Source organism: Microcebus murinus, chromosome 12 (genome assembly GCF_040939455.1).
Source record: "Microcebus murinus isolate Inina chromosome 12, M.murinus_Inina_mat1.0, whole genome shotgun sequence".
NCBI classification, from domain to species: Eukaryota; Metazoa; Chordata; class Mammalia; order Primates; family Cheirogaleidae; genus Microcebus; species Microcebus murinus.
In genome coordinates, this window is record NC_134115.1 from 25395754 (window position 1) to 25421457 (window position 25704).

General features: G+C 35.2%; 1 protein-coding gene across 1 annotated transcript in view; it reads right to left on the bottom strand.

The window, feature by feature from the left end:
• Window positions 1-222: 222 nt before the first annotated feature.
• The window catches only part of LOC105874767 (aldehyde dehydrogenase 1A1), a 127678-nt gene continuing 102196 nt past the window's right edge, over window positions 223-25704 (bottom strand). Inside the window, exons 8-14 of the mRNA XM_012770892.3 lie at window positions 25177-25290; window positions 20451-20553; window positions 13218-13402; window positions 8323-8487; window positions 5920-6077; window positions 4716-4790; window positions 223-816 (exon numbers count right to left, since the gene is read on the bottom strand). Of these exons, the coding sequence (XP_012626346.2) occupies window positions 744-816; window positions 4716-4790; window positions 5920-6077; window positions 8323-8487; window positions 13218-13402; window positions 20451-20553; window positions 25177-25290 (873 nt within the window). The 3' untranslated portion in view covers window positions 223-743. The remainder of the gene's footprint in view (window positions 817-4715; window positions 4791-5919; window positions 6078-8322; window positions 8488-13217; window positions 13403-20450; window positions 20554-25176; window positions 25291-25704) is intronic.

Below are 25704 nucleotides of genomic sequence, written 5' to 3' on the forward strand. Positions count from 1 at the left end.
ATGCTTAGTGAAGGATTGATGCCATCTACCTCAAATGTGTGCCATTGATATCAAGAATTATTCTGGAAAACAAAATACTTCTTTACCCATTTGAGAATGAGTGGGTTAGACTTTTATTTTAAATGTATCTTTATGCTCCATTGAATGCTGTTTTTGAGTGACAAGAAGAATAAATCACCATAACCAAAACTTCTACTTAAAAAAATTCAAACTGAACAAGAGTCATGCAAAATTGTTTTTATTAAGCTTCATATTCAGCTTACAGCTAAGTATTTCAGGCATTACTCCATTAGACAAACAGACATACATCAAGGAAACATTTCAAGACACTCCAATGACTTCATAACTACTGGGAACAGAGCAACTTGCTCTGCAGTTAACATAGATGCTGAGTACTTCAAGGAGTCTTTAAGGGAAAGAAGCTAAATGACAACTGGTCCTCTTCTATGAAATCATTATTCTGGACAAATAGCTACAAAATAAAGCACATGACTATGACAGAGCTTCAGAGATTTGGCATCCAAATCCATCTTTTTTATTTAGGATAGGACTTGGGGTCACATATCATAAAGCTAATCATTCAGAATAGGCTACATGTCAAGTATTCTATGGATAGTATTAACACCATGATTAGTTTACATTTTAAGAAAATCACGAAAAGAACAATTTTGTATTGGAAACCCACTGTGTTAGTGACTATAGGAGATGCTTTTGAAGAATTGCTGTCCACTATGGCAGATTTTTTATGAGTTCTTCTGAGAGATATTCACCGTGACTGTCTTGACCTCTGTATATTCATGGAGACCATATTCTCCCCTAGAGAGAGGGAAAAAAAAATTACCCACAAACATCATTTAGCATAGAGTTCAAATGTACTATAGTCTATGATTGGTATAAGTTTGTACTTGCTTATTTGGCCAGGAACAATGGGAAATATTTTCTGTGTACAGAGCATTCTATATAGTAGCTAGCCAGCCAAAAGTGTCTGGACTACATAAATCTATTTGTCAGAAATATGTTTTTAAGATCTCTTTCATTTGAAATAACCATGTAGGCCAGGCACAGTGCTCACCCTATAATCCTAGCACTCTGGGAGGCCAAGGCTAGAGGATAGCTTGAGCTCAAGTGTTCAAGACCAGCCTGAACAAGACCAGACGCTGTGTCTACTAAAAATAGAAAAAGTTAGCTGGACCCAATGGTGCATGCCTGTAGTCATAGCTACTCAGGATGTTGGGCAAGATGATCACTTGAGCCCAGTAGTTTGATGTTTCAGTGAGCTTTAATGCCTCTGCATTCTAGCAAGGATGACAGAGCAAGACTCTGACAAAAAAAGAACAAAAAAAAAACTAAAAAAAATCATGTACTCATGGTTGATTTTTGTAGAAATTGTTCATTTTTTTTTACATTACCCTACTTGATTTTGAAAAGCTCTATCTACTCAAAAGACAATTCAGCCTAATAAGAATTTTGTCATTTCTAGTCTAAATTTCACTTTAAGATAAATATAGTAAAAGAAGAGAGGTAGTGATATATAATTGCTCCATAGTAGTACAACAAAACTGTAAACTAAATCAGAGCTTGAATTTACCAAGTGCACAGAATTGGCACCGAAATGATGAAGGAGTGAAACTTTCATTCTAAGGGGCTTTAATATGGTTTGAAACAAAATGTTTTGCAGCTGTTGTTTTAGCAATTTCTTTTGATTCTCTGCAAATATCATCTGACCTTTGCTACTAAAGTTTTCTGATTTTTTTCTGTTTTCTTGATTGTTTTCTTTTTAAGGAAGAAGACAGGGTAGATTGGCCTACCTTCAGGCTCTTGGGGTTTCACAGTTGTTGGTTTTTTCCCTTTTATGACCTCCTCTCTCCCCTACCATTTGCTCATATAACTCAAGTCCAACCCAAATGATTAGGAATTAATCCAAGTCAGTCCATTTTGACCCTCCTACCTTGTTATCCGGTTTATGGAGACCTACCAGTTTTAGAAGCTGACTGTGATTTACCCTTTGTTGAAGAGATAGCTAAAGGGACTGGGCCTCAGTTATACTCTGTATTGTTCTTACAAGAAAATCAAATTACATGTATATAAAAAAATATTCTTAAAATGACAACACTCATGCATGTGTAGCTTACAGAAAAATAAGATTTTGATCCTTTTCTACCCCTCCCTTCTTGTGATGTAGACAGATATGTAGAAGGCATCATTTTGTCCTGGGTAACCTAATATTCTTACACTGATTATTTTGGGGGCAAGTAAGCTTTTAAAATACTTTTTAAAAGCTTCAATGAACATGTTCTTCGAAGTAATTAAAGGGTTTAGCCTTAGTTATCTGAACCCATTAAAAGCAAAGTATTTTATCTCATACAGTTAGATAAGTCAACCCATGATTTTTAACCAATATCCTTTCCATTGTATTTTAAATCACATGGCACCTGAAACTCTCAGGAGAGTAATAAGTGTGATTATTGTCCTGCTCAGGCTGGGACATTATATATATCTATGTTCCTGACACTTAAGAAATTATTGATGGTTGATTCCTGTTTTCAATCCTTCTAATATTTGATTGCCTTATGTCTTAACCTTAAAGTCTGTATTCAACAGAATTTATGAGTCTTATCTATTTAAGTTGTTTCATCCATTTTGATTATTTTATCTTAACTGTTTTCAAGAAAATGTGTTAGGTAGCTGGGCCAGCAATGAACTAACTGACCTTCTGAGTACTCTATCATTTGTTCCAGTTTTTGTATAAAGAAATTAGTTCTCCCAAGGGATTATCCAGTAATAGATATATATTATAAAGAGAAGAAACTAGGGGAGGAAGAAACCATTTATTGAGTTTCCAGTTTGTGGCAGTTACAAAGCTAAGGATTGGACATTCATTATGTTATAACCATCTTAAGAGGAAAGTTAGCATCTCTATTTGCAATATGAGGAATGGAGACTCAGAAGTTGGACAACCTGAAGCAGGTAGCATAGCTAGCAAGTGGTGGCGTCAGGATTTAAATGCAGGTTGGTCAGACTGTAATGATGTCTTCTCAGATATGCCTTCTACTTTTTTCATGGGTTGATCTTTTGCTGCTATCTCCTCAAATCATTCTAAACATATCCATGGCTCCTCATTACTCTACAAGTAAAATCTCAGACAATTGTCTTGGCTTCAGGACTTCTTAAGCTATATCATATTTAACTCTGAATCATCTTCTCACCCCCATAAATCCACTAGCCCTTCAGCACAACACACATAATGTTCTATTCAAGAATGCCCTTTTGCTGCTCCAGATGAAGCCCCATGTCTTTTGTAAGGTCTTCTCTTACTCTGTCAAGTGCTATTAAATTTTTTATCCACTGAATTTCCAATGGAGTTAGAATCTTGGGAAGGAACTTAAAAGACCTTCTATTTCCTCTGCCCACTCCTATCTTCACCACAATCCTTGACCTTGTGTGACAGATCAAAATTGTGACAGCGACATGGCATCCTAAATGCTAAAGTCTGGTTCTGTCCAGATTTCTTGTCCTTCAATACTTTTCTCTGCTCTTAAAGTGCTTCTCTGCCCTGGTGAGGTATAGAGTTTTGATCTAGTGTGTGTATGTTATTTTGTATATATTTTTACATATTCCTCCTTCCACCACAGCTATGTAGAAGGTGGAACATAGTGTCATGTCCCTAGGACCTTATTTGTAGTAAGTACTAATGAATGCATGTTGAGAATATTGACAGATCATTCTATCATTCCTCCATTTCACTGCCTCCCCGCAAATATTGTTTAATTGTAATTTTGCTGATTTATTAAGACAAACAACTAACTGCATGGCTACTTCATGCATGACCCTTAGAAACTGAGAAAGACTTATTTTTACTTGCTATTTACCAAATAGGCAGCTTTACTATGTTTGATTCCACAAGGATTGTATATGATTTATCTTTTTTTTTCAAGAATTTTAAACTTATGGGTAAATGTAAGAGAATTTAGTTAAATAAAATGGTTGAATTACTTGAATAAACTTAACAGAACATCTTGCCACTATTTTCTGTGTTTACAGATGTATGTGAACATTTTTACAAAAAGTCTATATCTCCCAGTTTCAAAAACAACTGAAGGCTCATAAATACATTTATGTATAAATATTCTCAATCTATTCACTACTATAAAACATTTTTTCCTTAATCAAATTTCCCTTCAGGTTTATATTTTAATTTAAAAAATAACTTATTCGGGTAATTTAAAATTTTAGAACCTACATCAATCATATTTCAACATATGAGAATAATTCCGCTTACACTGGTGTTTTCTAAGATAAAGCATCTAATTTACTTATTTAGGGGCATATTCAAATAACTGGAGTGTTCTTATATTTGCACACTTTTTACAATCACCATGTTTTGGTTTTCACCTCCTTTCTAGAGATGTTTCCCACATGGATTTCGTTCATATAAGCAGCAAAGAATTCCAAAAATAAGCAATATTTAAATCATATTTTAAAGTGCTTAATACAGACCCTGATGAATAGCAGGAGCTTAATAAATTGTATTTCCCTTCTGCCAGCACCTTTCTGCACTTATGGGGTGCAGCCAACATTTAATAAGCTATTGGGTGGTATAAATTCTCCAGGAAAGAACAGAAGAAGGTTTTATTTAAGGTGCAACTGTGAATTAATTTCTTAGTAGTAAAAACCATTTTTATGAAATAAGTATATGAATAAAAAGTTATTCTTACAGTTCTCGTCCATTTCCAGACATCTTGAAGCCACCAAAGGGGCACTGGGCACACACCACGCTATAGCAATTCACCCTGAAAAGAAGTTATTATAGATGATACTATAATAATGAAATAATTTGTATTTGGCAATTTTAGAAATTTAGAAAGCTGAAGAACTCCATTAATTTCTAAATGACATACTCTTTGGAACAAAAAAGTAGCACTATGAATTAGAATGTGGAAGTATATGGATATATGCCACAAAATAATGGATATATGGATATATGAAACAGAATAATGGATATATGACAAAATAATGGATATATAACAAAATAATGGATATATAAAAATAATGGATATATAACAAAATAATGGATATATAACAAAATATGGATATATGAAACAAAATAATGATACACATATGTATATGTGTATATGTGCATAGCATTTTTGGTAGTATGTCATGTCCCTGAGAAGGCATAGTTAGAATTATAAAAGTTAGAGTTAGAGAATACCTAATATACCATCGAAAAGATGATATGGTTTGCTGAAGACAGGAATTTGTTGGGTGGGTATTCTGTTACTCCTCATTGCCTATATTCAATAAGCTTTGCAGTTCTCTTGAGGTTTGTGTACTTAATAGGTTAGATTCAATTTTCTTTTGCAACTGCAATATATATCATATTACTCAGTTCATTTTTTTTCCGATTCATTGGTTAAATAAATTACTTAAACAGGGGCCTTGGTAGAAGTTGGACTTAATGATCAATCTGTTTATTCCCTGTCATGTCTCATCAAGTGTTTAAAGATGCTTATAAAAACAAATGTACCACTGATCAATAATATAATTGTCTTTTAAATACCAGTATACCATTGGTTGAAATATTAACTATTTTACTGTACTTAGATATATAGCAATAAAAATATGGTTCCCCCTGTCTGAATCGTACAGATTTTCCTGCCTGGGAATTCCAAAGACACCCAGGGAAATGTTATAACAAGCTTCTTCATCAATTAGGCATGTAACATTCTGTTTTTCCAAAATCAAAAGCCTGAAATTTGTCTTTGTCTTTTGTTTTGTTTTGTTTTGTTTTTTAAGGCAGCAACTGCTTTTGTAGCAACCTGTGTATTTCCAAATGAAAACTCCAAGTCTAAAAAGGTGTAAGGTAGCCTGTTAATGTGGTTAACACTGAAAAAGCTACATTGCTGAGGTCTGACTTACCACACTGACCCAGCCTGCAGAGCAGAGGACACTGTGATGGCTTTATCCAGGTCTTTGGTAAAGATTCCTGCTGCTAACCCATAGTGAGTATTGTTTGCTCTCTTGATCAGGTCATCTAAAGATTTAAACTTCATGATTTGCTGCACTGGTCCAAATATCTATATCACAAGAAATTGATTAAATAAATCAAAATAATGGGTTAAAACTAAATTATTTCACATGATACTATAATCTTTTTTTTTTTTTTACAAACTATCTTAAATTGATTAAGACTTTGCTTCTATTCTCAAACCTATATATAAAAATCCAAATAGGTAGCTGCAGAAATAGTAGGTGACAATAGGTAATGCTCATGTTTTAAGTTCTCTTTGGAACAAGACACAGCACAAATAATTAAGGAAATGTTCATTTTCTATATGTTGGAATGAAGCTTCGAAGAACTTATAATTGTGCATCAAATCATTGACTTCAGAATTTCTTTTTCATTTAGGGCCATTTAAAATTCTCTCCTGAGTTTTCCTCATCTTCCAAGTTACTACATATAACAGTGAGCTCCAGAAAGCAATGCTTGCTCTTCTGGATAAATGAATAGGCAATGATTGATAATAGTAATTGTCTTTTAAATACCAGTATATCATTGGTTAAAATATTATCTATTTTACTGTACTTAGATATTTTCATAATTCATCAAGGTAGGTAAAAAAACATGAATTTTTGTTCAGATTCTGTTTTGTCGCCTAATCTTATGCACTTTACATACACTAAACAGAATGGTTCATTACTGCAAGAGCTTAAATCCTGAAACACCCTGTACACATCAAAGCTTGAGTTCACTGGCAATGGCTATAGTTTCAGAAAATAACTAAAAATCACAATTTGTTTATTTTAGCCTAAAGTACTCTCAGTTTTGCTAGACTCTCTAGGTAGTGCAAACTACCTAGAGAGTAGGTAGTTAGGTACCTACTAGGTAGTGCAGCCCAAACTCAAGATATTCTGTATCTCAGTCCCAGTCAGGAGAAAGATAACTGGACTTTTTCTTAAAAATGAAGGACTTACATTATACTTCAATAAGATATTTATTAAAATTAAATAAAAGAGGGAATTTTTCTGAGTGTTACCAGAATTTTGAATGAGAGGAGGCAAAAATCAGAAATGACAAATTTCTGGTTTTCACCACTGTTTTAAGTGTTAGAGGGGAGGGAGCTACCAGTCAATAGAGGCTGAGTGCATATGCTAAGGTTGTAAATCTAATCACCAGATTGTAACCCAAGAGCCAGACATACAGCGGCTGCTGCACTAAATGTTCTCATATTTTACATAATTTTAATTGAACTTAGCACATGGCTCCAGGCTTCCAGTTTGAATTAGCAAGTTAGCTGTTCTACTATGAATAATGTGTGAACATAATAAATGTTTCTTTGACTGAAGATCTTTTTCCTAATCTTTTCTATCTGGATTACTATCTAATCCTTTATATCTAATCAAGATATACAGAAATAACAGTACTAAACTTTTATCTTAATTTAGTATATCTTAGTTAAATATTTGGTGAGCACATATATATACACACATACATGTATATATGTATATATCATTTACATATTATATATACACACATAAACATTCCAAATGTCAACCACAATATACAAAGTTAGGAGGACTAACAGCTGAAAAACAAAGGTCCCAGAGCACAAGGATGGGGGTTAGTGATATCAGGATGAATCCTATTTTTTAATATACAGATGGCTGTTATGTAGTAAAAGTCCAAAGGGCAGATATGGAACCAGAAGGTAGAACATAAGTACTTATTTTTTATGTGTGTTAAGAACTCTGAAAATTTACTCTCTTAGCGATTGTGAAGTACGTTAAGATGTTATTAATTATAGTCACCATCATTACAAAGATCTCTTGCATTTATTCCTTCTCACTGAACTTTTGTACACTTGACCAACATCTCCCACCCTCACATCCCACTCCCCCAAGACCCTGGGGACCACCCTTCCACTCTCTGCTTCTGTGAATCTCACTTTTTTAGATTCCACATATAAGTAAGACCATGCTGTATTTGTCTTTCTGTGCCTGGCACGTGTCACTTAGCACAGTGTCCTCCAGGTTCATTTATGTTGTCACAAATGACAGGATTTTTTTTCCTTTACTTTAAAACTGTGGGAAGGAAGCACCTAGAAATTGCTCAGCGTCCTGATCTGTTTGGCTGAAAATTTTTGGCTGGCCCAATGGATTCCTTACTACCTTTAGTCCTGATCACAAATAAACCTTTATGAGAAATAAAGAGTAACATTTATTTTGAAAGATGTTCAAAGAGGTGAGAAACTTAAAGGGACACTCTGTATACACACATGCAGACAAAAGGCGGCAACCACAGGACAGAATGAACCCATCTACCTCCTCTTTGGCGATGCGCATGTCGTCTGTAACATTAGAGAAAACCGTGGGCTGGATAAAGTAGCCTTTGTTCCCCCATGGGCCTCCGCCACATTCCAGTTTGGCCCCTTCTTTCTTCCCACTCTCAATGAGATCAAGTATTTTGTTATGTTGTTCCTTGTCAATCTGTTTGAAAAATAACACATAAAAAAGCAAAAAAAAAAAAAAAAATGCTTGTAAAGACACATTGCTGGGCCCATTAAGAAGACTTTCAAAATGCTAAAATATTGCTATTAAATCAAACAGAGAATTAAAACAGCTAACAGAGGCTCAGATTCATTCCTTGGGTATATTTTCTTCTCATGACTTTTTAGACAAGAACCCTCAAAGATGGATAATTATATCTACTATTTGTTTAACAGTTATATAAGAAAAGGATGTCAGCACTGCAAACCTTTCGCACAATTGTCATTTATTCACTCTAGAATAAATGCCTGTTAACAATCTAATACATTTACATAGAAATTGTGTTCCCAATTGAAATATTAATAAAAGGAGTGAACGGAGACAAAGAGAAAACTTTGATACTGGGTTTAAGTAGGTTTGGCAGTTGGAAAGCACATGCTTCTAGATTTGTCTTAGAAGACTCCTGTGCCTATGTTTGGATCTCCCCACTGCTGAACTATCTCTGCAGGGCTGGTCCGTGCCCTTGGCTATCACATTCTGACTGCAGTTAAGGCATCCTCCCGGTTCAGGTCCCTGTGGGTCCCTGTTCAGTAGGTTCAATTCCAATTTCTGAACTTTCCTGATTGTGACCATCATGCTTCATTAAATGGGCCACATCTAAATATATGACAATTATTACACAGCTTAAATCATCTTTTAAATAATATTTTTATAAGAAAAAATGAGTCTAAAGTTCTGGTTGAGAATACCAAAAACACACCTCTTCCTCATGACTGGCATGGGAAGGTTACATATTGTTTCAATTCCTGCTTTGAGAGGTTGAATGATTGCATAATTCTCAGTCTCCAAATCACTGATAAAAATACCTGTCTCAGGTGGAGAGGGGGTTAAGGATTAAAGGCAAAACAGGAGATCTAGGAGTTAAGGTGGGGGTAGAATTTCTTCCCAGTTAACTTGTGTTTTCTCATTACTTAGAAAGTGTTCTTTATATTCTTCTTTGACTCTGCAAATCTTCCAGGCCCCAGCTCCCATATTTAACTAATCATAAGTTAAGTGCTATTTGAAACCACAAACTACCTTCTAAAATTTGGCACAATATTTGATATAATGTTGTACAATGCTCTTTAGTTCACCATATTTAATAGGATATTTCAAAAAGAAAACCTTCCTTCAATTCTCAAAGATGAAGGAAGTTGTAGTGTGGGTTTAACAAGAAGACATATTTAAATTGAATACAATCAGACTAAGTAGGTAGTGTTAGAGAGGCTGTGCTTGGTTAAGATACACTAGTGTTTTAGTAAATAGTCAAAGATCCGTGTATCTCCCTGTAAAGCTTTTCTGTCCTATTCCTAGATATTAATCTATGTCCTCAACATGACTTTTTTGTTTTTCTTTCAAGATATGTTTCCCAAGTCATAATGTTTCCCTGTCTGTGAGCAGAGTGGATACCCAGTGACAATCTAATTCCTGCATATGTACTAGAGAAAGAGGCTGAAAGGATTTGTTTGTTGGAAAACTTAGCTGGTCACTAATTTCTAAAACTACAGGACTTCATATTTCAGTGCTTGCTACTGATAATGTGGCCCTACAGCCAGCAGCTCTGATCACTTAGTAGCAAAATGTGGTTCTCAGCCCCCACCCCAGACCTACTGAATCCTTGGATGATTCAGATGCACAGGAATGATTAAAGAACACTCTCCTAGAACTTGGAGTTAGTGACAAATAATTTCAGCTATACTTAGAGACACATGCAGTTTGGTTTGGGGAACTTCCATTCAGCATAAATATAAACCTTCTTCAGGAGGTGTCAGATTGACCTTATGTGAACTTAGCCTTCTTTCTGGACCTCAGGCACTGCTCGATGCTACAAGTAGCAGGGGCTCTCTACTGTGTGAGGGCCTTGGGCTCATGGCTAGCCTATGAAATGATTGGTATCGATGATATTGTTGGTTCAGTCTGAGAATACACATTTTCATGTGTTTGGATATGTAAATTCTTTGATTCCTTAGGCTTGATGGGTTGAAGAAAAAGATAAATTGAGTAAAGCCACTGACACATACCTCAAATTATTTGGAAACCATAGATCAACAAGAGCAATGAGAGTAAAGAATTCATGATCTGTATGCTAATTATCCCATACTATGAAAATAGAAACATGTAATATTTACTTAACAAAGACTTGAGCATATAAACTCAATGCTCTGATGGAAGAATTATGTGGATTATCTCATTTGCCTGCAGAATGATCCCACAAGCTTGGTCATGCTATCACTATTTTACAGATGAGGAAATAGAGTCTCATGAAATTTAGAATTTAAATCCAGCCTGTAACTCAAATGCCCACCTTTCTACACACTAACAAGATGCTATTCAGCTGACAATGTTTATACAGTTTACATGGATATCATCACTTCTTTTTCAAATTAAAATACTGATTTTCCCACGTTTTTAAGGAAATGCACACTTTTGTCTATGAAGTCAAATAGGAAAGATCACTTTACAAGTGATTAAAAAATATATATATATATTAACATACATATAATACAAATATATAAAATATATATGTATATATATTGCATGTTCCAACTCCCAAATATTTTGTTTGTAATCTTCAAAATTAAAAAAAAAAACACACTTCTTTTCCAAAACAAACTTCTGTTGTGATTTTTTCTCTGTAACTGTTTTTTTTTTTTTTTTATTTTTTTACATTTAAGGAGAAAATTTTATAGCTACATTTTAAAAAGCCTCAGTTTACTCAGCCACCAGTGGATGAAGCAACAGGCTAGAGCTCAGTGAGTGAGTGTACCTTCTCCATAAGCTCTTGCTCATAACAACAGATTAATATTTTAAGTGTAAAGAAGCTTTTGGGTTTTCAGTTTTGTTTCTGAAAGTACAAATATACTTTCTTATCCTACATACTCATTGTAACCTGTGATAAAAGTCAATTATTCATTTATATTGCTTAAAGTCTTACATTAGTCAGATCACTGGATTATTTACTATAGAATCCAACCTCTGAAGAAGACTTTATGAAAGTCTATATTAACTCCTTTCTCTTAAAAAAAATAATGAGGTATTCCAACCCAATTTTTGAGACTCTGGTTGAATTGTGCAGAACCCTAATGGAGGAAAATCTTGCCTGACCAATGTTCTATATTAATCTTAGATATTCTCTTCTCTCTTCTTTTCAGATCTATACATCCATCATCTATCAACTATCTGTCAATCAAATGGCAAAGGGTTTTACTTTTAGACAGATAGATACATAGATATTTAGAGACAGAAATAATTCTTTTATGGAATGGGTGACTATGCCATATTGAATTAAATATATTTCTTGGCATCCATTTGAAAAGTTATGAAATATGATAAAAATTGGCAACTACTGCTATGTACTCATTAAACTCACAAACAAGTGCAAAAAATAATGGGATCAATGTAAAGCAAATTACCTTATTTCCTGATGAAGGTATTCCAGGGCTTTTAGGTTTTAATATTTGGCATTGCCTAAGTCCTTATATTCTTCTACTTGGATGTCCTGGGATGGTAAGAAAAGTTCAAGATACTCTTCTATCTTACTTAGAATGTACACTCCATGAAGTTAGGGATCATGTCATCCCTGTTCCTTTTAGTATTGCCAGGAAACTATCTCAGGTTTTAGCTGATAGCAGTGTGCACTAAATTTTAGTTCACTGAATTTATTTTTGGCTTAAAATAAGTCAAAAATTGTGTTTGGTTTCAAATAAACAGCATGGCAAAGTGTATGAGCTTTAGCATGAAAGAATCAAAGCCTCCAAAGCTCAATGTCTAGACTCTAGAGCAGGATTTCTCAGCAGCAGTCCTATTGGCATTTTGGCCAGTTAATTTTGTTTGGGGACTCTCTTGTACATTGTAAGATATTTAGCAGCATTTCTGGCCTCTACTCACTAGATGCCAGTAGAACAACCCCTCCTCACTCTGAAGTCATGATAACTTGAAATGTCTCCAGACATTGACAATTATCCCCTGCGGGAGGAAAGCAAAATTGCTCCTAGTTGAGAATGAAGAATTTATAACATGATCTTTAAGGGCAGGAGGAAATTCAGAACCAAAGGTATAGGAGCTTGAATAACAGACAATGATCAGAGAACTGTGCAAGTAAGAGGGAAAGGTGACCTTTGCTAAGAGAGACACTTATATCGATAATGGCTCAAAGAAAACCAGGAGCCCTAGGGGAATAATTGAGTTTTAACAACTAAAATGAGAAGTTTGCCAAAAACCCGGAAACTCAGGACCATTTAGGACACTCATGTTACCATTAGAGGGTCAGAGTAACTGAACTTTGAAGAGGATTTGGGGTGTGCATCTCTATGGGATGTCAGCTGGGATGGAGGATTGATTCTGAGGAAGAAATGAAAGGAAATTATAAGAACTTTGAATTGGAAAAAGAATGGTATACAGGAATCCAGAAGTGTGCCGACTGAGGAAAGCAAGAGCTTTATAGCATTTGTTAATTTCCCTCATGACTTTATTTTCCAGTATGGTTCTTGCACTGTTTCTAATCAGAAAAATTTGGAAAAGCAAAAACACAATGATTTCTTTATCATTGGAGATTGATTTGTTTTTTAATTACAAAACTGGCACAGTATTTTTACCTAGGAAGATGGGAAATAACAACAATAAAATCTACACCTGAAGAGGATACTTTATTCTTGTTCCCTGAAAATGCTATCCCTTTATTATATACTCACCTGAGGACCTTGATTTACTCCTGGAGTAAGAGGATTTCCAAGAACATACTTCTTAGCTCGCTCTACACTCCTCCGAACAAACTCATCGTATATCGATTCTTCCACAAAAAGCCTGGTTGCAGCCGAACAACACTGACCCTGGTGGTAGAATAATCCTTGGTGTGCACATTCCACAGCACTGTCCACTGCAAGGAAGACATTCAAATTAAAGAAAATATATTTTCTATAGATTATATATTGTTTCTCCTTTTTATACAAAACTTAGTTTTGCAAGGTACAACATTCTAGGCTGGGCATCATTGTGTTTCAGAAGAGTGAGAATGGGGCCCCAGTCTCTTCCTACTTGTAAGGTTTCAGTTGAGAAATTTGGCATTATTCGGATGGGCTTTCCTTTGTATGTTACTTGTTTCTTTTGCCTCACAGGTTGTAGGAGGGCCTCTTTGGTGGATATTTTGGTCAGTCAGATGACTGCATGTTGTGGTGTCTTCCTGATTGCAATGAATCTCCCAGGGGACCTTTGAGCTTCTTGTACCTGGATATCTGGATTTTTAGCAAGGCCTAGGAAATTTTCCTATATTATATCTTCAAATAGCTTATCCAACCTTTGCGTGCTTTCTTCTTCACCCTCACATCTGCTCATAACTTTCATGTTAGGCTTCTTCACATAATCCCACATTTCTTATAAGCTTTGCTATTTTCTCTTATTTCTCTGCTCTATCTCTGTGACTGATTTATTTAATTGGAAGGTGTTATCTTCAATCCCTGAGATTCTTTCTTCTCTTTGGTCTACCTGGTTCTTGAGGCTTTCCGCTGTGTTTTGTAGTTCCTTGAATAAATTGTTCATTCCAAGGAGTTCAGTTTTATGTTTCTTTAAGATTTCAATTTCTTTTGTGAATTTTTCTTCCAAGTCCTGGATTTTGTTTATGATTTCTTTGTGTTGGTTATCCATTTTCCCTGCATATCATTGAGTTTTCTTACAATCTCTGCTGGAAATTCTTCTTCTGTCATTTTAGTGTTCTGAATTTGGTTAATGACCATTGCTAGAGAGCCAGTGTTTCTCTTTGGGGTTGTGCTTTCTGAAAGTCATTCTCAGATAATCAAAGACTGAGGGAATTCCCCAAGACAAGATCATTCCTCCAAGAAATACTTAAAACAGAGTTACACACAGTTCAGCACCATAACACTCATGAATTTAAAATCACTCAAAAGCTAAACATCAAAGGCCAGATGCCACAATGGCTCAAGAGAAAAAACAAAGTTCAACCCAATAGGATGAACAGAAATTTGCCCCGTTAGTTCTCTCAATAAATATGAATGGCTTGATCTCCCCACTCAAGAGACATAAACTGGCCGAATAGCTAAAAAAGTATCTGCTGTCTTCGGGAAATACATCTAATCTGCAAGGATGCATTTGGACTCAAGGTAAAGGAATGGAAATCAATATTTCAAGCAAATGGAATCCAAAAGAAGGCTTCCATGGAGGTTTTGATTTCAGATATCTTAGTTTTTATATCAACAAGTAATGAATGACAAAGAGGGTACTATATAATAGTGAAGGGTACAGTTCATCTAGAAGCCATAACAATTCTAAATATGTATTCACCCAACTTCAGTACATCTAGATTCATAAAGCAAACTGTACCTGATCTAAACAAATTGATAAACAGCAACACCATAATAGCCAGAGACTTCAACAACCCTCTGACAGCACAGGACAGATCCTCCAAAGAGAAAATTAGCAAAGCAATAATGGGTTTAAATAGAACTCCAGAACAAATGGGCCTGACAGACATTTACAGGACATTCTACCCCAAACCACTGAAAATACATTCTTCTCATTAGCTCATGGGACATTCTCTAAGATTGACCACATCCTAGGACACAAACCATGTCTCAAAAAATATAAAAAATTAGAAATCATACTATGTATCTTCTCAGACCACAGTGTGGAATAAAAGTACAAATCAAGACTAACAGAAACCCTCATTTCTACATGAAGTCATGGAAACTAAAGGACCTTCTGCTAAATGACTACTTCATAAATGAGGAAATCAAGATGGAAATCCAAAGATTCTTTCAACTAAATGACAAAGGAGACACAAGTTTACCAAATCTGTGGGGCAAAGCTAAAGCAGTCCTGAGAGGAAAGTTTATTTCCATAAATGTCTATATCCAAGGGGCAAAAGATCACAAATAGACAACCTAATGAATTGACCCAAAGAGATGAAAAACGAGGAACTGTCAAACCCCAAAACCAGCAAAAGAAGTGAAATTAATAAGATCAAATCAGAACGAAATGAAATAGACAATAAAAAAACTATATGAAAGATTAATACAAAAATAAGTTGGTTCCTGGAAAAAATAAACAAAATTGACCCTCCTTTGGCTATACTAACAAAAAGCAGAAAAGAAAAATATCTAATAAGCTCCATCAGGGACAAAAAAGGAGATATTACAACAGATGTCACAGAGATAAAGATATAATCTATGAATACTACAAAACCTTTATGCATACAAACTGAAAAACGTGGAGGAAATAGAAAAATTTTTAGAAAAATGAAGCCTCCCTTGGCTCAACCAGGAAGAAATAGAATTCCTGAACACACCAATATTAAGTGCCAAAATTGTAACAGCAATAAAAAAACTTCCTAAAAAGAAAAGTCCTGAACTTGATGGTTTCACACCTGAATTTTTACACACCTACAAAGAAAAACTGGTTTTTATCCTGCAGAAATTATTCTACAACATCGAGAGGGACCAAACCTCCCCAACACATTTTATGAAGCCAACACAACCCTGGTACCAAAACCAGGAAAGGACACAACAATAAAAGAAAACTATAGACCAATATCCCATATGAATATAGATGCAAAAATTCTCAACGAAATCTTAGCAAATCAAATCCAAGTGCTTATCCAGAAAATAATTCATCCCGACCAAGTGGGCTTTATCCCAGAGATGTAGGGATGGTTTATCATACACAACTCTATAAATGTAATTTACCATATAAATAGAGGCAAAAACAAAGGCCTTATGATCCTCTCAATAGACGCATAAGAAGCATTTGACAAAATTCAACACTCTTTTGTAATAAGAATGCTTAACAAAATAGACATAGACAGGGCTTACCTAAAAATGATACAAGCCATATATGACAACCCACAGCCAACATAATACTGAATGGAGAAAAATTGAAAGCAGTCCCATTTAGAACTATAACTAGGCAAGGTTATCCACTATCTCAACTTCTATTCAACATAAACTAGAAGTCCTTGCTATAGCAATTATGCAAGATAGTGGAATTAAGGGCATTCAAATGGGGGCATAATAGATTAAACTCTCATTCTTTGCTGATGATATGATATTATGTCTAGAAAACCCCAAGGATTCAATCAAGAGACTCCAGGAATTGATAAATGAATTTAGTAGTCTCAGAATACAAAATCAACACACACAAATCTGAGGCATTCTTATACGCCAATAATAGTCAAAGTGAGAACCAAATCAAAAACTCAATACCCTTCACAATAGCAACAAATAAAATAAACTACCTAGTAATATATTTAACTAAGGAGGTAAAAGACCTCTATAGGGAGAACTATGAAACACTGAAGAAGGAAATAGCAGAGGACATAAACAGGTGGAAAAACATACTATGCTAATGGGTTGGCAGAATCAACATTGTTAAAATGTCTTTACTACCCAAAGTGATCTACAGATTCAATGCAATGCCTATTAAAATACCAACATCATTTTTCACAGATATAGAGAAAATAATTTTACGCTTTGTATGCAACCAGAGAAGACCCCATATAGCAAAAGCAATCCTAAGGAAATAAAAACAAAATGAGAAGTATCAATTTACCAGACTTCAAACTATACTTTAAGTCTATAGTAACTAACATAGCTTAGAATTGGACTAGTAACTAACATAGCTTAGAACATAGCATAGCACAGGAACAGGGGTATTGACCTGTGGAACAGAACTGAGAACCCAGATATAATATCATCATCATTGAGCCATTTAATCTTTGACAAAGCAAACAAAAACATACACTGCTGAAAATAATTCTTATTCAAAAAATGTTACTGAGAAAACTGGATAGCCACATGTAGAATATTGAAACAGGATTCACACCTTTCACCTCTCACAAAAATCAGCTGACAGTGGGTAACTGTCTTAAACCGAAGGTGTGAAACTATTAGAATTCTAGAAGAAAATGTTGGAAAAACTCTTTTAGACATTGGCGTAGGCAAAGAATTTGTGAGGAACACCCCGAAGGCAATCACAGCAACAACAAAAATAAATAAATGGGACCTGATCAAATTAAAAATCTTCTGCACAGCCAAATAAACTATCAAGAGAGCAAACAGACAACCTACAGAATGGGAGAAAATTTTCTCATGCTAAAGGGTTGAAACTATAATCTATTTAGAACCAAGGAAAATCAGCAGGGAAAAATCAAACAACCCTATCAAAAAGTGGGCAAAGGACATGAACAGAAATTTTTCACAAGAAGACAGAATAATGGCCAACAAATATATGAAAAAGTGCTCAACATCTCTTAATCATCAGGGAAATGCAAATCAAAACCACAATGAGATATCACTTATCTCTAGTGAGAATGGCCTTTATCAAAAAGTACCAAAATGATAAATGTTGGCATGGATGTGGAGAGATAGGAAAACTCTTACATTGTTGGTGGGACTGAAAACTAGTGCAACCTCTGTAGAAAGCAATATGGAGATATCTTAAAGATTTACAAGTAGATCAACCATTTGATCCAGCAATTCCCTTACTGGGCATCTACCCAAAAGGGCAAAAGACATTCTATAAAAAAGAAACCAGCACTCGAATGTTTATAGCAGCACAATTCATAATCGCAAAGATGTGGAAACAACTGATGTGCCCATCAATACATGAGTGGATTAATAAAATGTGGTATATGTATACCATAGAATACTATTCAACTATAAGAAACAACGGTGATATAGCACATCTTGTATTTTCCTGAATAGAGCTGGAGCCCATTCTACTAAGTGAAGTATCCCAAGAATGGAAAAATAAGCACCACATGTACCCACCAGGAAATTGGTTTTTATGATCAACACCTAAGTGCACATATAGGAATAACATTTATCAGGCATTGGGCAGACTTGGTGGAGGAGAGGATGGGTGTTTACATACATAATGAGAGCGATGTGCACCATCTAAGGGATGGACATGCTTGAATCTCTGACTGGGAGGGGCTTGGAAAGACAATGTAACCTAAATATTTGTAACCCCAAGACGTGCAGAAATTAAAGGAAAAAAGTTTATATATATTGTATGTAGATATAGATACATTTTTTAGAGGCAATATGGTGATAACGAAGAGTTACAAGTTGTGTAGTTAGACATGGGCTCAATACAATCTACTTCTTTTTTTTTTTTTTTTTTTTTTGAGACAGAGTCTCGCTTTGTTGCTCAGGCTAGAGTGAGTGCCGTGGCGTCAGCCTAGCTCACAGCAACCTCAAACTCCTGGGCTCAAGCAATCCTGCTGCCTCAGCCTCCCGAGTAGCTGGGACTACAGGCATGCGCCACCATGCCCGGCTAATTTTTATATATATATTAGTTGGCCAATTAATTTCTTTCTATTTATAGTAGAGATGGGGTCTCGCTCTTGCTCAGGCTGGTTTCGAACTCCTGACCTCGAGCAATCCGCCCGCCTCAGCCTCCCAGAGTGCTAGGATTACAGGTGTGAGCCACTGCGCCCGGCTTTAATCTACTTCTTAATAGCCTGGTAACAAATTAATCTTTCTTATCTTTTATTTACTGTGGAAATAATAGCAAAAAATAGCAGAATCTTAAAAAAATAGTGGTTATTATTATAACTTTAATATAGATATTATCAAGAATGTGGATTTGATCATAGATTAAATCTTATTTTAAATGATATTTATAAATATCTCCATTTTTAATTATATGACTATGAATTTTTTTCAGGTCTCATATTTTTACCAGATAACAAAGAAATTTGAAATGTCTATTACATTAAATAATCTCAAAAGATCATAAATACTAAGATCAAAAGGAAAAGTGATATGTGGGAAAAAAAAAATAAGCCAAAACAACTAAAAAAAAAAATAACAGCAAAAAACCACTAATATTCAGAATCACTCACCTAACTTATGACCTCATTCTAGAAAAGACATTTTCTAAATCTATATTAAGTGTATTATATTATTTCATGTATTATACCTATAAATTCTTATCTATTTATTTTAGAGAGTAGAATGTACCTTAAAAGGAAGATTTTAAACAAGAATAAAATTTTCTTTGCATTTTAATTTTCTACATGCTGAAGATTCAACACAACATTATAGGAACTGGGTGCTGATTTTATTTATTTTGTAAACTAATCACACTTGCTTAAGTTGTAGTAGGAGTAGTTTACAGAAAACCTTAGAAAAATTGGGAATCTTGTCATGTTTATAGAATGTTTAATAAGGTAGTATGTTCAAAAAAACTTCCATTAAGATCACAATAGCAACATAGGCCAATTCCATGCAGCATTTGTGTTTATGGCCTCAAATAAATAATAGAGCTTTGAAAGAAAGAGTTGAATATCTACTTCTGCTAATTAATTTCTATTTAGGAAGTAATTTGGGGATTCTACTTGCAATATAATCAGATGAACCCAGAATACTATATAATAGAGTCTCATCATAATTGTAGATTTTGTATGTAAACTCAACTATACTTGCTAGGGAAAAAAATAAAAGAATTTATTTAAATAGTAGGTGTGATTTTCTGCTGGGCATTTCTCTTATGAGCATTTGTCCAAGAGAGAAGGGGGATGGCAAGTGTGAAACTGCTGTCTCCCCATTTGGTCTCAGGGCAACATGTCTCTGGGGTATCTCATTATGCTTAATATGATATTAATAATTAAAGGTATGGAATTTTATCCATATCATGGCCCCTAAATGCCAAATGATTACATTATCAAGAATTTATGTGAGGAAATTGCGATCTATTCCAAACCAGAAAGAAATTGTGTTTGTATTAAATTTATTTATGATTTATAAGTTTAGGACGATTTAAGAGATGTTCAAGAATAATTCTGAACTCTGCTTAATTCCCTATACTTTGATGTTAAAAGCAAACTGTTTTGTAATATTTAATTTCATTGAATGGCATTATCAGACACCAGAAAGGACGAAGGGTGAGAAGCTAAAGTGACTCATACTCACAGTCCGCATCAGCAAACACGATGCAAGGGCTCTTCCCCCCAAGCTCCAGGGTCACCCTCTTCAGATTGCTTTTCCCAGCAGCTTCTTTGATCAATTTGCCAACCTGAAATGGAGCATTACAGAGGAAGAAGGCTTAATCTGGTCTCATGAAGACAGGTTTATTTAGTGCTTTAAATTTATATGATGTTTGTGCCATAGTTAAACTTCACAGTTATATTAAATTTAGGAGAATCCCTAACATTTTTTCAAGATTTGTCACCTTTAGATATAAAAGGTTCCCTTCTCCAAGCATGCAGACACCAAGAAATCAGAAAAATGCTCATCAGTAAGAAAGCAGAGATACAGAACATGAGAGCGGATCCTGATTGGCTCTACACAGGAGGTTATTTTTCATTTTAATCAGAACTTCATCTATGAACTCAGAACTATCTATGGTGCCTTTTCGTGCCGCTACTGACACCCAGAGAACTCTACCAACCCAACTGGCATATTCACCGCCTCCTGAATCTCGTCTCTCTTCTCATCATATGCCCACCCCAACCTGAGCTGCCTCAGCGTTCTACTCTTCTATAGGATCCAGCTCATATCTTAGCTTCTCCTTGAATCCTTCTGATGATCTAGGTAGAAACAACTCTCTTCTCCTGGCCTTCCAAGAACCTCTTGGAGACTCTTTCAGTGTCTGCATCAGATTGTATTATTCATATAGATATAAATTCTCAAAACAGATTGTGACCTCCATGGTAGCAGTGACAATACCCTAATATTGCTTAAGTCTCCTCAGTAGCATCTATCCACAGTGGGCTCACTTAACTCTTGACTGACTGACAGACCTCTCTCTCCTCCCTGGTAACACACACACACACTGTGAACAGTGAAGTAGAAGAAAGAAATTGCATCTGTGCTCTGTGCTGCTACTTCAGTTAGCTGGAATCCTAATATTCTGGTTTCTTCTTTAATGCTCGTTGCCTCTACTGTCTTCAATTTTTTTTCTTTGTGGATCACTTCCCTTCAAGATTATTTTCTATCATTGTTCTTGTTCCTCTAGCTCTAAAACTTGGATTGTTCATAATTATTTATTTTTCTATCATTTTAATTTGAGACTTAATCCACTAAAATTATCTTTTCTTTTCCTTGTTTTAAATATAATTCAATTTACGTTGCTTCTTTTGTTCTCTGGGTTTATTTTTTCCTGATACACATGACAGATTTTAATAAAAAATTTATATTCCAACTGAACAAAAGTAGATGTTTGCTAAGTGTATGTACAAATTTTATGTGGTTACTGAACTGCTACTTTGGATTATGGAATAAAGCATTAATTAATCTAATGTGTCCATCTTAAATATTTCATGGTTCTAAATCAAACCCCTAAGAGTAGATTAATAAAAATAAACTAAAAGTAGACCTTCAGTGGTTACCCTAGTCTGTAATATCTCGTGTCTCATTTTGCTTCCACAACATACTCCTAAGGACTACTTTCAAAAGTTGAATCTTCACTTAAGATGGTTAAGAATTTTTTTTTATTCTAGATAACATTCTTTGCCTTTCCCTCTTTGAGTTCCCCAATTTCATTCTGCATCATTTTCTTTTTTTTTCCTTTTTTAAACTTAGGTTTACTGGAAAAACTTTATTTTATTTTATTCTTTTTTTTAGAGACTTTATTAAAATAGATAACTTTTATCTTGGGAAAGAGTAAAATCAGAATTATTTTTCTAAAAGCTACAGATATCAAGACTAGTATGAAAAATGGTTAGAAGTAAGGATGAGGAAGAAAGGGGATACCTTTGCTTAGTACAAGTTTAAGCAGCAAATAAAAGGCTTGCTTGAATTTTCCCAAAAGTCTAAGCCCAAGCAAGGAAACATCCATTTTCTGTCTCATGTTTTCTTTATGTGGAAATAAGTAAAGATTCATCAATTTTCTTGGAGGTTTGCAATGAAGAAAAGATAAGCACCATTAAGAATATGGGTAAGTAGTATATACTATCATACTGTGGCATTTCCATGTGAGGCAGAAGTAGTAAATGCTCATGAAAAGGGAGTAGCCCACTGTGTCTTGCATAATGGGAGTAGGGTACCATTTTATACGAATGCCATGGGACATTAAAATTCTTACCTGGCTAAAAGTGTTGTGAGAATGGGAATCTTTGCTACAATGACCACATAGGATATAACATGTTTTCTCCCTTTTTCATGGCATTTGCCAAGTTCCTGGTATCTGCCCAGCAAAAAATCTGAAGCTAAAAGAGAACCCAGAAAGAGATTCCAAGGAGCATGGCCCTAAGTTCCATGCATTGGAACTAAGATGCGTTTTTTCAGTGTGGCTTCTAAAATCATACTATTCACACTTAACTCTTTATACTTATTTAGAATTAGTCACTGTACTGGTTTTGCTAGATAATAGTGAACAAGAGTGTTTGTGGATATTCCACAAGGGAGAGAAAGACACGTAAAGAGGCCACAGGCACGGGCTCTTACAGCTGCGTATCACACCCAATGGGAACAGACGGGCGCTGTTAAATGCAGAGGGTTCCTGCGACTGCAGAGGTGAGGGGAAAGCCAGCCAGGAAATGTGTGGCGGGAGCCAGGTAGGAACACGTTATGACCACGTGTGAACGAAGAGTATGTGGGAATGAAAAGGTACATAGAATAATCAGGAATGGTGGGGCAGAGTGGCAGAGATGGGAAAAATTTATAGGGAGAGGAAGCTCTTCCCTCACACCTTCTCAATTATTGTGAGAAATTAAAGAGTGGGAGAGGAAAAAGAAAAAGGAAATGAGTACAGACACATACAATAACCATATAATTATACTGAGTGCTGGGTAGGGTGCTGTGTGTTTCATTAACCATTACCTCTCTTAGTTTTATTCTGTGCATCTCAGTGAGGTTGATATTATGATCTTCATTTTACAGGTGAAGAAACTAAATTAACAAGGATATTTAACTTTTGAAGACACACTGCTAGGAGGGGTAGAGACAGAATATGAACAAAGATGTTTCCTAGATTTTTATCTCAGGGTTTTGGAGGTGGTTTGGGTAGGTAAAGTTTCCACCACCTGCAAATGCACCAGAGGCTCAGAGACGAGCCAAGACAAACAGGCAGTGATGCAGGAGTTGGGATCAGGGAACAGCACCCCCTGGTCCAGATGAACTGGAGAATGAGCAGGTGTGGTTCTAGGCCTTGAAAGCTACATGTATTCCCTGCTGGGGAAGGTCCAGGCTGGGGAATTTGTTTCTTTCTTCCCTTACCTTCTCTGCTATGATTTCAACCTGTGATATCACCATTTTAAAATTTATTGCCACGTCTTAAACATTCCCATTTGTTTTGTTCACAATATATCCTGAATGTGGGGTTTGTTTTCTCCTGCCTCAGTTAAGGATTTACAGAGTGTAAATTTTTACAACTCTATGTCTATGAAAAACAAAGAAAAATATGTATGAATTTATCTCCTTTTAAACTCACAACTATAGGACAGAGTGTGCATTGTGTGTGTGGGGGGCAGGGGGAAGGGCATGCCTCTAACTTCCGCTAGGTGGAGGCAATGCTATAAAATGTAACCAAAATGTTTGTACCCTCACAATATCCTTAAATTAAAAAAATATATAATAATTAAAAAATAATAATAAAAAGATCAAGAGAATTTGATTTTCCAACATTTCTGTTATCTATATAAATATTTCTTTTTATTGGATTGGCTAATTAGTATCATTAAGTAATCAAATTAGCCTCACCTTTGTATCTGAAATGTTCTTTTTGCTTCTCAATCCCCAGAAAGTTAAGACAAAAAAGTAACAAATCCTCAAAACTCACAGCAAGTTCCAGCACCATTTGGACATCACTATTCCTTCCTGTGAACCTCCTCACAACACTTTGTAAAAATTTTAGTATTTGCTGAATCCTGCCTTGTTTCTTACTTGCCTTGCAGCTTTCTAAGATGGGCTGATGTTCACTCTTCACCCTCTATACTGCATACTAATGAAAGGCATACAGTAGTTATTGCATTGAGCATCTAACAGTGTCACAGTATCTAACAGAATGATGCATTTTTTTTTTTTTGGTACAGTATGATCTCTGTTTCTTTTGTTAGGATATAAAATTATCTCAATAAATGGGAATCCATTTTCCCAAAGTCTACCTTCCAGGACTCTGTCTTTCTCTCTCTCCCTCCTGCTTCTCTGCACTGTGTTCACAGTTGGGGCCCTGTTCTTTAACCTTTGGATGGCCAAGTTTGAGCCGGACAGAAAAGTTAGGCTAGGACAAGAGTAACATTGAAGTAATGTGAGTTTCTGGCTCCCTTTCTGAATATCTAAGGGAGAGAGAGCTCCAAATAAGGAGCTATGGGTGAGGATCTACTATTTAATTTTCATAATCTACAAAATAACATTACATTCATTCATACAAATCATCTATGGCCTAATTTACGTTTTGTGCTATAAACCTTACTAATCATAAGACAAGGTCTCAGCAGCCATATTTCTCATCAGAAATAATGAGAACACATTAAAAATAGTTCGCTCTAGTCCAAATTTGTAATAGGTATTTCATTTTATCCAAATTACATCTGCTTATATTCTATACACATATTTGAAGGCTAAAATAAGGGGGAAAATCATTAAAAAGAACTTTTGTTTTAAGGAAGTATTGGCTCAAAAACAGTTACATAAAACATGCTCCTGATAGCTGGAGATGCAGACACTCTTAACTTCTGGGCTGAGTAAGTGACATTACCTCTGTTGATCCTGTGAAGGCCACTTTGTCTACATCCATGTGAGAAGAGATGGCTGCTCCTGCAGTAGGCCCGTAACCAGGGACAATATTCACCACTCCAGGAGGAAACCCTGCCTGAGAGGAAAAAAAGGAAAATTCATCTAAGTGGTTTTATTCTTCATTGTTATTTTTGTGATTAGTATTATTAACAATATAATACAGTAATTATTAGACCACATAAATATAAGCTCAAGCATTGTATTACCGAATGCCCATTTTCCCTCAGGGTAAGGCTATGGGTTATTATTGCTCCACTGATGTCTGTCTCAAACTTCATCATAGTAACTCACAAAGAAAGTAAAACTGTTTGGTAAATTACTTACCTAGAAGGAAGTCAATGTGTTTATTATCCCCACCAGCAAAACTAAGAAGCTAAAGGGATCTCACATTTTTATTTCTAGCTATTGTCAGTTGCTCAGGGCATAAAGCTGAGGTGAGAGTCCATACTGGCATTATTTAATCAGTGAAATGTTAAATCAGCATAGTCAA